At 34.1% G+C, this 12376-nt stretch overlaps 2 protein-coding genes across 3 annotated transcripts; both read left to right on the top strand.

Annotated features, from left to right (window-relative positions):
• The first annotated feature begins 366 nt into the window (after nt 1–366).
• On the top strand, nt 367–3743 carry LOC105331266 (heat shock 70 kDa protein 12B). 2 transcript variants are annotated; one of them, XM_034444889.2, is made up of 5 exons: nt 367–496; nt 731–1320; nt 1539–1757; nt 2163–2316; nt 2552–3743. In XM_034444889.2, the coding sequence occupies exons 2-5, from the start codon at nt 793–795 to the stop codon at nt 3619–3621; spliced, it is 1971 nt and encodes a 656-aa protein (XP_034300780.1). In that variant the 5' UTR covers nt 367–496; nt 731–792; the 3' UTR covers nt 3622–3743. The 2 variants fall into 2 exon arrangements, with proteins under 2 accessions (XP_034300780.1, XP_034300781.1); XM_034444890.2 differs by having other exon boundaries at nt 378–496; nt 745–1320.
• Nucleotides 3744–6677: 2934 nt separating this feature from the next.
• On the top strand, nt 6678–10415 carry LOC105331265 (heat shock 70 kDa protein 12A). Its single transcript, XM_011433378.4, has 5 exons — nt 6678–6749; nt 7012–7358; nt 7476–7697; nt 8439–8589; nt 8692–10415. Exons 1-5 carry the CDS (start codon nt 6692–6694, stop codon nt 9756–9758), a joined length of 1845 nt encoding a protein of 614 aa, XP_011431680.4. The 5' UTR covers nt 6678–6691; the 3' UTR covers nt 9759–10415.
• The last annotated feature ends 1961 nt before the right edge of the window (nt 10416–12376 follow it).

The following is a 12376-nucleotide window of genomic DNA, read 5'->3' as shown; positions in this document are numbered from 1 at the left end:
TAATTTGTGTGGAAATAATACGAATCAGTTCAAATCTAGCGCAATTTTTGATGCGCAGTAAAATTGCAACTTTTTAACATGGAACTGTAGCTCCCATCTATGGACGATTTTTTTTTTAAACCGGGAGCTACAGATCTAGACCATCAGCTATGACACTGCAAACAGCTTACCTGGTTTACGATTAATGAGGTGTAAAAGATTCACAATCGGTAACACGCATCATTATTCAATAACTTGCATATAAAGTGTCGCATATTGATACACTGGCTCCCATACGAAAATACCTAGGTCTGCTCTTAGTTTTCGTGCGATTTTAAAGGTACATTAATAAAGGTATATTAATCAAGATCGATTTCGCGTACCGTATTTTCTGCACTTCCTGTCACGTGGATATAAACACGGTATACCAGGTAGCAAAATTAATGTGTGACAACCGAGTCCAAAATACACCAAGCCCCAGTGAGGAAAAAACCACCTCAGAAGTTTGGACTTCCTAGTAAGCACATAAATTAATTATTTTTATTTTATATGTTGTGTCGTTTGGTCTGACTGGGACAATAGTCTCTTCAAATCTTAGTAATTACAGAATTGGCTAAAACGAAAGTAAAAAATATTGCATATTTTAAAACGAGTATTATACGTGTATTTAGCGTTGCGCTGCTACTTTCATTCTTTCTAGATGATTATGTCATATTTTGCACAGACAAATAAATAGTTTATTAACTCGCAGATTATTCACTAAAGAGAAGAACAAAAGTAGAGATGGACTAAAATACCAACATATAAACCAAAATGTCGAGGTTACCAAAGAAGGGAGACAACAGACCAGTTGCCGTGTCTGACAACAACAGACCAGTTATCGCCTCAGACAACAGGCCTGTAGCTGTGTCAGACAACAACAGGCCAGTAGCTGTTTCTGACAACAACAGGCCAGTAGCTGTTTCTGACAACAACAGGCCAGTAGCTGTTTCTGACGACAACAGACCGGTAATTGCAAGAGACGACAACAGACCAGTTGTTGCGTCAGAAAAGTTGTTTGTATGTGCAATCGACTTTGGAACAACCTATTCTGGCTACGCATATTCAACGAGGCAAAATCCAATTAAAATATATTGCCCTCATTGGCATTCAGGCAGCACCACTCTCATTTCTTACAAGACCCCTACTACTGTACTTCTAGACGAACAGATGAATTTTCTAGCGTTTGGCTACGAAGCTGAAAAGAAATACCTTGAGTTAGCTGAAGATGATGCTTCTGATGATTTCTACTATTTCCGAAGATTCAAAATGATCCTGTATGATAAACTTCGATCAGGAGAAGTACGTTTTCATGCGATATTTAAATATCAGTGGATAAATTGTATAATTAACTCAGTAAACTTGCCTGAAAACCCCTTGATCGATACAAAACCTTAAATTCTTTTTAAAACAGTTTTTTTTAATATCTTTACATTTTAAAATTTACTTCTTTATGACCATGGTTTTTGTCTATCTGATAATTAGGTCTTTATTTTAAAAATCATTATCTATTTTCTCAGAGACTTTCTACCAAGACAACAGTTTCAGACATAATAGGAAAAGAAATGCTAGCTGTAGACGTATTTTCCCATGCAATTAAATATCTTAAAGACCACTTGCTGAAGGAGCACAAAGATCGAGGCACGTCAATAAAAGACTTGGATATACATTGGGTACTGACTGTCCCGGCCATTTGGGACGATCCGGCGAAACAATTTATGAGAAAAGCAGCAGAAAAGGTAACACTGCAATTTCTAAAGTATTCTTATTATCTAGAACTCTGTTCAACCATGAAATTATATTGCATGAGGTAAGAGAAAAAAATCGACAATATCATTCGAACAAAATTTTTGGATTTCATGGTTGTTTTTTTTCACAATATTTATACAACCCATTTTGGACGAAAATGTAGGGAACTTATAAATTATCATGTGTGTTATAAGTGTAATGTTTAGCCTTTGAAATAGTTTTACCATTACCATAATTTGACATAGAAATTCCCTTCAAGAAAAATTATTGTTTCATTGACAATCTCTCATTTGGCGCGGTGAATTTTGGTTAAAGTGATGTCCTGATGTTTTTATGATTTTCAAATAACTTTGGGGTCGTTGATCAGTTGGCTTTCATTGTTTTGTTTTTTCCAGGCAGGAATAGACAGCAATAGATTAGTGATCGCGTTGGAGCCTGAGGCAGCATCTATCCTCTGTAAAGAGTTGCAGTTGGCGAAATATGAGGATGGTTCTGATAGTATTAACGTGTTTTCACCTGGACAGAGATATCTCGTATTAGACGCAGGAGGTAAGAATAAAACGACTCTTCAAAAACTAAATAAAATTTGCTAAAGGGATGTTATCATAAACTCTTTAATTTGATAAAATAAAATTCGTGTGTTGTGAATGTTCATGCGCATGCCTGCAACATATAATTACCGTCGTACAATACTAGTAATAATAAGAGATAGATTCGTCCTCTAAGATAATTTCGAAATATTTTTTGCTTTTTATTTCTATAAATCATTTATTTTTTTGCGAAGGTGGGACCATTGACATGACTGTACACGAGGTGAAGTCTGGAGGGAAACTTCACGAACTGAGTCGAGCCAGCGGGGGAGACTGGGGCGGTGTATTGGTGGACAAAACCTTCAAACAGATGCTTATTGACATAGTCGGAGAGGAGTTTATGGAGGAATATTGTCGTTTTAACACGGCGGATTACATTGATGTATTGAGAGATTTTGAAATAAAGAAACGTGAAAAATCAGAAACAAAACTGGTCACTTTGAAAATTTCACCGACATTTTCGGAAAACTTTAAGAAGAAAAATAGTAAAAGCATTTCACAAAAAACAAAGGATACCAAGTACGCAAAATTATTGAAATGGGAAGGAGACAAAATCCGAATGGATAGAGAATTGTTTGAAAGTTTTTTCACTCCGTCCTGTAAACACATAGTCGATCACGTTGGAGAGATTTTATCTAATCCAAAAGTAAAAGGGACAAAAGTAATTCTAATGGTTGGCGGCTTTTCTGAATCGGCAATACTACAAGATGCTGTCAGAAAAGCTTTCCCAGAATGCCGAGTGGTGGTTCCGCATGAAGCAGGACTAGCTGTTCTAAAAGGCGCCGTGTTGTTTGGACATGATCAAAGCGTTGTTGCATCTAGGGTGGCAAAATTCACCTACGGAATAGGTTGTTCAGAACTATTTGATCCGAAAAAACACGACCCCAAAAGAAAAACGAAGGATAAAAGAGATGGAAAAGAGAGATGTCATTGTATATTTAGCAAGCACGTTGAAGCGGGAGATGTTCTGATTTTAAATGAAGATCAAGGAAAACATGTCTATCATCCAATTTATGCCGATCAAACAACCATATCATTCCCTGTTTACACGTCAAAAGAACCGAACCCGATGTACACAGATGAACCTGGTTGTAATCTTTTGGGAACTTTGGAAATGGACATTTCCGACATTACTGGCGGGTTGGAGCGAGGATTTGAAGCAAAATTTCAGTTTGGGGGAACAGAGATCACTGTTAGTGCCAGAAACGTTCGTACAAATGAGACTGCGGCCGCAGAATTTAATTTCCTTGACGACGAACCTTGATGAATTGAATATTTATGATGCATATATATTCTAGTAATTTTTGCTATTCTAAACATGTTTAACTTTGAATGAAAAAAAAAATCATCTTGACAAAATATATGATATGTTCATTCATCAAAGAATTTTAATTTTATGAAAATTATTGAAACAACTGGTTATGGTACATGCAATTGAAAATTTCGGTTTAATATTCTTGTCAACTTCATTTATATAAACGGGGGTTGGGGTGCTCAAGATTTTTTATCAATAAAAAAGCAGCTTTTAAGATTTTAATATTAAGATTGATGAAATGTATCATGTATGTAAACCATGCAAATTGTTTTGTAAATATATTATGAATTCACAGACCAGAATGTAAAAGAATGGTATTTAAGTTCATTTTTTTTTACCAGAAAATATCCTAAATATTTGACAATCGTTCGAATAATGCAAAGAACAATTCAAATAATAAAAATATTTTCGACTTTCCTGGTTTTGTTTTAATTGAAATTCAACGATCGATTGAGAATATGGTAGTTTGTTTTAAAGGGGCATGGTCACGATTTTGGTCAATTTTTTTTATGCCTTTGCTTTAGTAAGGCATTTCTAATGATCAAATAAACTTTAAGTGTCAATTGTAGAGTTATAAGCAAGATACAGAGCTGACATTTCTCTGTTATGTGAACAAGGCCATGTTATTGTTTACATTGGTTCAATATTTCATAAAAAGGCTTTTTCATACTGATTTTTCTAACTGCTGATTTTGAAAATAAATAAACAGTTGCTAGCATTTTAAACCTTCATTTTAGGTGTCTAGACCTAAAAAATTAAAAAATGTAAACAAAAACATGACTTGAGCTTTGTTTACATAACAAAGAATTGTGAGCTCTGTATTTCACTAAGAACTCGACGATTAATAAAAAAAAAATTGATCCGTGACCATGCCCCTTTAGATTATCGTTATTTTTCTATGTTGAACATGATGAAGGTAATAAAAAAAAATAAAGAGTTGTAACATGAAATATTATAAATTATTTCAGAAATATTCAATATAATTATAAGAAGTAACTAGATACGATCTCGTTACGAGTAACGAGTAGGTCTTCCGTTCAATTTTTAAATGATACGATTAAAATATCAATGAAATTTCCCCTCAACCACTCCCTTTCAAATAATGTAAACGATTGTCAATAGCCTTTAAAATGCTTAACAAAGTGTTCTGCTGTGGCAATGATGTTTTCAAACTGCTATTGTTACGATCAACAATTTTGTTTCTATAATGCATCACAAAATCTTGATCGTTTTTAAGATATGGTTAATGACTTTACGAGTGTCTTGTCCCCTAATTTCAGGGGCCAACCCTTTTTTCTTGAGTTCATTTGAAAAGTCTCACAAATACTAACATTTTGTGTTCTTACACCTATCTATACTTGTTGATCATTTTTGAGATACAAATGATTATATATTTTTGGGGCAAGCCCTCTAGATCCTTAATGGGGATAGACAGCGGTGTTTTGATTAATGGAATCGCTTAATATCATCAATGCAGGCATTTTATCATCTACAATGCTTTTAAAACAAAATATGTCTCCCTCTCTGTATATATTGCGTCAGAGTTTAAGTACTTTGGCCCCTAAAAATCCCTAATTACGTAATAAGTGGGCGTGGCAATGATTTTACCCAATAGATATTGTTACGATCCACAACTTTTCTTCTTTAATGCATTACAAAATCTTTATCGTATTTAAGTTATTTGTATTATTAGAGTTTACAAGTGTTTTGGCCCCTAAATAAAAGGGCCAGCCCCTTTTTCTTGAATTTGTTGGAAAGAACTTATGATTATCTACCACTTTTGTTTTATATGTCTTAACAAAATATTAACTGATAAAAAGATACAAATCAAAACGTATGAAAATTTTGATTTAAAATTCGTATCCAATTTTCGAGCGCAGGCGAGCTCCTAAACTTTGCGCCACTGGCATAAAAAACTGCAATGTGCACAACTTCAAACTATAGTCTACATATCCTGAAAATTTTATATTCATATCTCTGATAGTCTCTGAGTTTATGTCTGCACAAAATTTGTCGTAAAAATTTAAAAAATCGGCCGTAAATCGGAACCGGAAGTGACGATTTAAAATTTAAAAAAACTTATAGAATTATGACCACTGGCAATCATCTGTGAAAAAATTGTCAAAATCGGCCGAATAGTTATCGAGATATCGCGTGCACAAAATTTGTGGAAAAAAATAATAATAAGAAGAAACAGTACGAAAACTATAAGGTCTTCCGTTGGAAACGGAAGGCCTTAATAAGATATGTCGTGTGATGAAGAAAGAAATATATACAAACCCGTAAAAGTTATACAAACGACTAGTACATAGCAGGGATTTTCGTGTACAAAGGTTTTCCAAAGATTCACTGTTATGCAGTTATGCAATAAACCAAGTAATAAGGTTTTGTATTTTTGAAATCATAGTTATGATGCATATAAAGGAAAGATGTCCTTTATACATAAAAATAATGTAATTTCAGTTTCACATAATTAAACAGACTGAAAATATCCCGATTGTTCACTTGCATATCTTCTTTAACTAAAAAGTTGTTTTTTTTTACAATAATGCAACAGTTTGCAAAAATTACCTCGAAAAATTGAAATCCGTTCATTTGCCATGGACTAACTTGGAGTCTCAAGACGGTTCAAAGACCCCACTGACTCTAAAAAAATCCCCTAATCATAAATCCCTGGATCCACCCTAATTTTATGCATTACTGGTTAGAGATAAATGTCTTTATACATAAGTCTTAATTAATATAAGTTGTAGAACTTGCTTATCAATCGTTGTAAAATAAATAGAGTTCAGTTTTTTACATAAGTCTCTGGAGAACACGTATTTTAAGAATGGACAAAAATGGTACAGTACGAGTGTGGTAGTAAAATAATTTGCTGATATATTTTTATTAGTAAGTTTGAAATGGTGATTTAATTTCTGTGCACGGTTTCTATTGGTTCTATGTTTGTTTTTAAACTGATATGCACTATTTACATAGGTTATTTAAATCACTAAATTACTGACAGGTATTACCTGTAATGCGCACTGCACCGGAAGACACAACTTTCGTTTTGAAAATCTTTATCCTCTTTACAGGTAAGTATTTATTAAATATTAAAGCATAAACTACAAATATTAGCATTTATTAAGAAAATCATTAGCAATTAAGATAAATAGGTTCTTTTTATCTAATGGTTTGGTAATGATATCAGTTAATATAGAATCTATATAGTATTGAAGAGAAACTGGCAACATGCCCAGGCATATTTGTCATTAATTTTGTGTATGTCATTACAAGTTTTGATTTAAAATAATGACACAGCTTAAACTTTTTATTTTTGCTTATTTATAAATATAGAACTAGTAGAATACATCTCCATGGCCATATCGTCGGATCACTATTCCTTAGTCTGTGCTATTGACTTTGGGACTACCTTCTCTGGTATTGCTTACTCATTAAAACGTGAGTATCGGGACGATCCAATGAGAATCACCGTATATGACTGGAGTGCCCCGTCATCTGTACAGATTTCTTACAAGACCCCAACAACCATTCTTCTGGACAGCAAGAGAAAATTTGTGGCATTTGGATATGAAGCCGAGTCTAAATATGCCGAGTTCGCAGAAGACGAAGAACATGATGATTATTTCTACTGTCGACGATTCAAAATGTTGTTGTACGATACGCTAAGAAAAGGAGTAGAGGTAATAGTTTTTTTACACATTGGATCTGAACCACTAAAGAAATGGCATGACTAACATATGATAAATCAATGAGTATTATTGTCACTTCTGTTTTAACATTCAATTTTCTTTACACAGAGACTAACAATGAACACAAAGATCAAAGACATAACAGAGAAAAAAGAAATGTTGGCCATCGACATATTCAGTCTCTCGATCAAGTACTTCCGAGATCTGATGGTATACACGGTGGATAAGAAAGGTATAGGAGTGAAAACCACGGACATCAGGTGGGTGCTGACCGTTCCTGCCATGTGGTCAGATCCAGCCAAGCAGTTCATGACTGAAGCAGCACAGAAGGTAGACTGTTCTTTATTTATCTAGCTCTTCTCAATCGAAGTATTGCTTCAATTAATAAATCTTTTTTTCTGTTTTTGTCCATTAAAGGGGCATGGTCACGATTTTGGTCAAATTTTATTTTTCTGTGTTTATTATTTGCAATGCTTTAGGAATGCATTTCTAATGATCAAATGAAACTTGGGTGCCAGTCGTTGAGTTTTTAGCAAAATACAGGACTCACAATTCTTCGTAATGTAAACAAGGCTCGTGTCCTGTTTTTGTTTACATAGGTTCAATATACCAGTAAAATATCTTTTTAAAGCTGGTTTGTCTATCTTATTATTCATTTAAAGCATAAATAAACAGTTTCTTACGATTAACACATTTATTTTAGGTCTAAAACTGGAATTTACTTCAACATTCTAAATGTAAAAAAAACCGCTTTGTTTACTTAGCAAAGAATTGTAAGCTCTGTAACTCGCTTAAAACTCATCAAATGACACTCAAAGTTTGGTTGCCTATAAAAAAAACACCTTACTAAAGCATTGTAAACATTAAAATCGAAAAAATAATTTTTGATCAAAATCGTGACCATGCCCCTTTAAAGCCTGGAATTTCGAGAGACAAACTCAGGTTGGCCTTGATCCCAGTTATCTTTTCTTATTCGAATTCATTAAAGTATAAACTTTGTTCAGCTATCTCATCTAAATCCAAGTATATCTTCAAGTCATAATTTTTTGTTTTGTTTTGTTTTTGTTTAAGGCTGGAATTTCAAGAGACAAGCTCATGTTGGCTTTGGAGCCCGAAGCAGCTTCCATATACTGTAGCCGACTACCACTAGCCAAACTGGAAGGGGCAGGTGGTCTGGGTGTTTTTGAAGCAGGCAAAAAATACTTGGTCCTTGATGCAGGAGGTAATTTGTGTTCAAGAAATTGAAACCGTGTGACATGTAGCTTCCCATTTTGTAATGAACTATTGTCAACAAAAACGCATGTCTGTTTTAAATTTGTTTAAGGTGGGACTGTAGATATCACTGTACACGAAGTCACAAAAGACAACAATTTGAAGGAGCTGGAGAAGGCAAGCGGCGGGGACTGGGGAGGAACCTCTGTGGACAACGACTACAAAAAGAAACTGATGGAGGTTGTTGGTGACGATTTCATGGAAGACTTTCGTTTAAAGTATACCGGGGAATATATTGAACTTTTCCGAGACTTTGAAATGAAAAAGAGGACGCCATTATCTGAAAATCAAACGATGGTCACAATGAGAATGCCAGGAATGCTATCTGGATTCTATGAGGTTCGGAAAGATCGGAAATTAAAAGAAGCAATTAAAAATTCTATATATAACAAAAGCATGAGGTGGGAGGGAGACAAACTGCGAATCACACCAGCGTTCTTTAAAAATTTCTTTTCTTTAGCATGCGTTGGCATTGTTGACCACGTTAGGGATCTGTTGTTAGAAAAACTAAAATATCATAAAATAAATACAATATTAATGGTTGGTGGATTTTCTGAGTCCCCGATTCTACAAAAGCGTATCCGGGAAGAATTCCCCGACCACAGAATTGTAGTGCCCAATGAAGCTGGACTGGCCGTTCTAAAGGGTGCAGTATTGTTCGGACACAACCCTAATATAATTTCAGAGAGGGTGGCAAAATATTCATATGGTATTGCGTCATTTGAAAAATTTGATCACACAATTCATAAAAAAGAAAAGAAAGACAACAAATATTGCAAGGATGTATTTGATGTTCACGTAAGAAAAGGTTCCAGATTAGTGTTTAACGACGAAATAAAGTCTAAAAAAGAGTATGAACCTAATCGTGACGACCAAATGGTAATGGACTTTGACGTATATTTGTCAGAAGAAGAAGATTTCCCCAAATACGTGACGGATCCAGGGTGTCAGTACCTGGGAACATTGAGTGTTGACCTTCCTAAACCCGTGAAAGGAAAGAAAAGAGGTGTCTTTATCTGCATGATTTTTGGAGGCACAGAACTTTGCGTTAAAGCAGTTAATAGAAGTAACAATGCAGAGACATCAGCTACATTTAATTTCCTCGGAAATCAACCATAGTAAACAAAATGATTCTAATATCCTTGTTTGACTACCACAGTCTTTATACCGGTATTGATATCAATAAGTGTGATATTTGAACTTTCTACAAAAAAGATACTGTTTTCCCAACCAAGGTTTCTTAATTCCAACCTACTAACCTAATTTTAAAAGGAAGTCGGGAGAGGACACAAACATTTTAAAAAATGTTTAAAGATATGTCACCTCTTATCTAAAAAATCGCATCATATATTACATCTAGTTTTCATTAATCATTTACATTAATCATTGATAAAAAAAAATAATAAACAGAGAGAGAGAGAGAGAGAGAGAGAGAGAGAGAGAGAGAGAAAGAGAGACAGACAGAGACAGAGAGTGACTCTTTGCTTATATATATTATGATTTAAATAAAATGTGCAAATATCATTTTTGTAATAGGGTTCTTCCTTTGGTTTAAGCTCACCTAAGCTGAAAGCTCAAGTGAGCTTTTCCGATCAAAATTTGTCCGTTGTCTGTCATTGGCATTGGCGTTGTAAACTTTTCACATTTTCATCTTCTTCTCCAGAACCACTAGCCAGTTTCAACCAAACTTGGCACAAAGCATAACTGGGTGAAGGGAATTCAGGTTTGTTCAAATGGAGGGCCACAACTTTTTTAAAGGGGAGATAATTTAGAATTATAGAAAATTTGTTGGTATTTTTCAAAAATTTTCTTTTAAAAAACTATTAGGTCAGAAAAGATGTAACTTGTATGGAAGCATTTTCAGGTAGTATAAATTCAAGATGGTTCAAATCATGGCCCCCGGGGTAGGGTGGGGCCACAATGAGTGGATGTATTTTTACATTAGAATGTAAAGAGAAAATCTTTAGAAATCTTCCTCTCAAAAACTATTAGACCAAAAAAGCGTAAGCTTGTGTGGAGGCATCCTCAGGTAGTGTAGATTCAAGGTTTTTCAAATCATGGTCCCCGGGGTAAGGGTTGGGGCCACAACGGGGGATAAATTTTACTGTCCTTGAAACTTCGTGTGAGAATAGATGAGGATTTTACATCATAAATCTAATTAATTAAAAGATTATTTAGACTACTACATGCATATTAGTATGCACAAGTTAATGACCGAGGTGATATAGAATAGATCATTGTGTATGATGAAGATATTATGAATATTTTATTGGTGTAATGTCTATCGTAGTGAGGCAATCTAAGAGTATAATTTTAATTAATTAGATTGATCCGAGACGTGAGCTCTACATCGAGAGGGTGGGCTGTGTTTTCCAGTTTCATGAAAGACACAATCAGAGAATTCAACATTTGTGTTTCATCTGTATTGTTCTGTATTGTTCAATACTGTTTATTGACACTTTAAAAATAGATGCCTTTAATTTCTTTTATTTTATTTTCATCGAGACCGTTTTTTTTAAAGGGACATGGTCACGATTTTGGTCAAAAAATATTTTTCCGATTTTATTGTTAACAATGCTTCAGTAAGGCATTCTTAATAAGCAGCTAAAATTTGAGTGTCATTTGTTGAGTCATAAGCGAGTTACAGAGCTTACAATTCTTTGCTATGTAAACAAAGTTTTTGTTTACATTTTGAACGTTGAAAAGAAAATGCCCGTTTTAGACCTAAAATGAATGTTTTAAACGTTATGAACTGTTTATTTATGCTTAGAATGAATAAGAAAATAGATATATCAGGTTGAAAAAGATTGTTAGTGGTTAGGTATATTGAACATATGTAAACAAAAACAGGGCACGAGCGTTGTTTATATGACAAAGACTTGTGGGCACTGTATCTTGCTTATAACTTTACAACCGACTCTAAAATTTTGGGTAATCATTACAAATGCATTCCTAAAGCATTGCAAATAACAAAAACAGAAAATAAATTTTGACCAAAATCGTGACCATGCCCCTTTAACTGGCGGAACAATATACAAAACATTACACAAATATTAAATCCCAGAAAATTATATTACTTCAAATTTTAAAAATACGAAATACGGTTCGTGTGTATCAGGAATGAGCTTGATCTTTAACAGTGTGCCGGATAACTTTGACAATGTTAATTAAGGTGACAGGCAATATTTGTGCATGTGTATATAACACAACTATTGTCTAATTAATTAATTTACGTAATTGTGTATATGAAAATAAAAGCAAGGAATGATACAAATATTTATTGTATAATTCATTTTAATGCATCCAAGAAAAAAACTATCATTTATGATTTTCAAAGAGTACTCCAAGAGAAGAGAAGACGTAACTGGGTACGAAAACATACCCTAGGAATTGCGTACTTTTTCTCCTGGGTACATTTACTTTTGGGTACGTTTTCTCCAGCATTTGCATTTTTGTGTCCGTGTAAGGTGCTTGTATTGATTGAAAAAATTGAAATATGTCATATATCATATATATGATAGACCATTGCTTAAACCACGTTTGTTATTGATGTATCTTATCCGTCAGGTGAGAGCTCCCTAGTGTCGTTATGACCACGCCCATCGGGTATCTGCACATAATCAACAATATTATATGGGGCATGTTACGTGTACTATAGCTTACGATTATTCATTATATCTTATTATTATGGGAGGGCACTTGCGTCTAAACAATACGGTGCCAAATCGTTGGTCTTT

Source organism: Magallana gigas, chromosome 2 (genome assembly GCF_963853765.1).
Source record: "Magallana gigas chromosome 2, xbMagGiga1.1, whole genome shotgun sequence".
Classification (NCBI taxonomy): Eukaryota; Metazoa; Mollusca; class Bivalvia; order Ostreida; family Ostreidae; genus Magallana; species Magallana gigas.
This window is presented reverse-complemented; position numbering and strand designations above follow the sequence as displayed.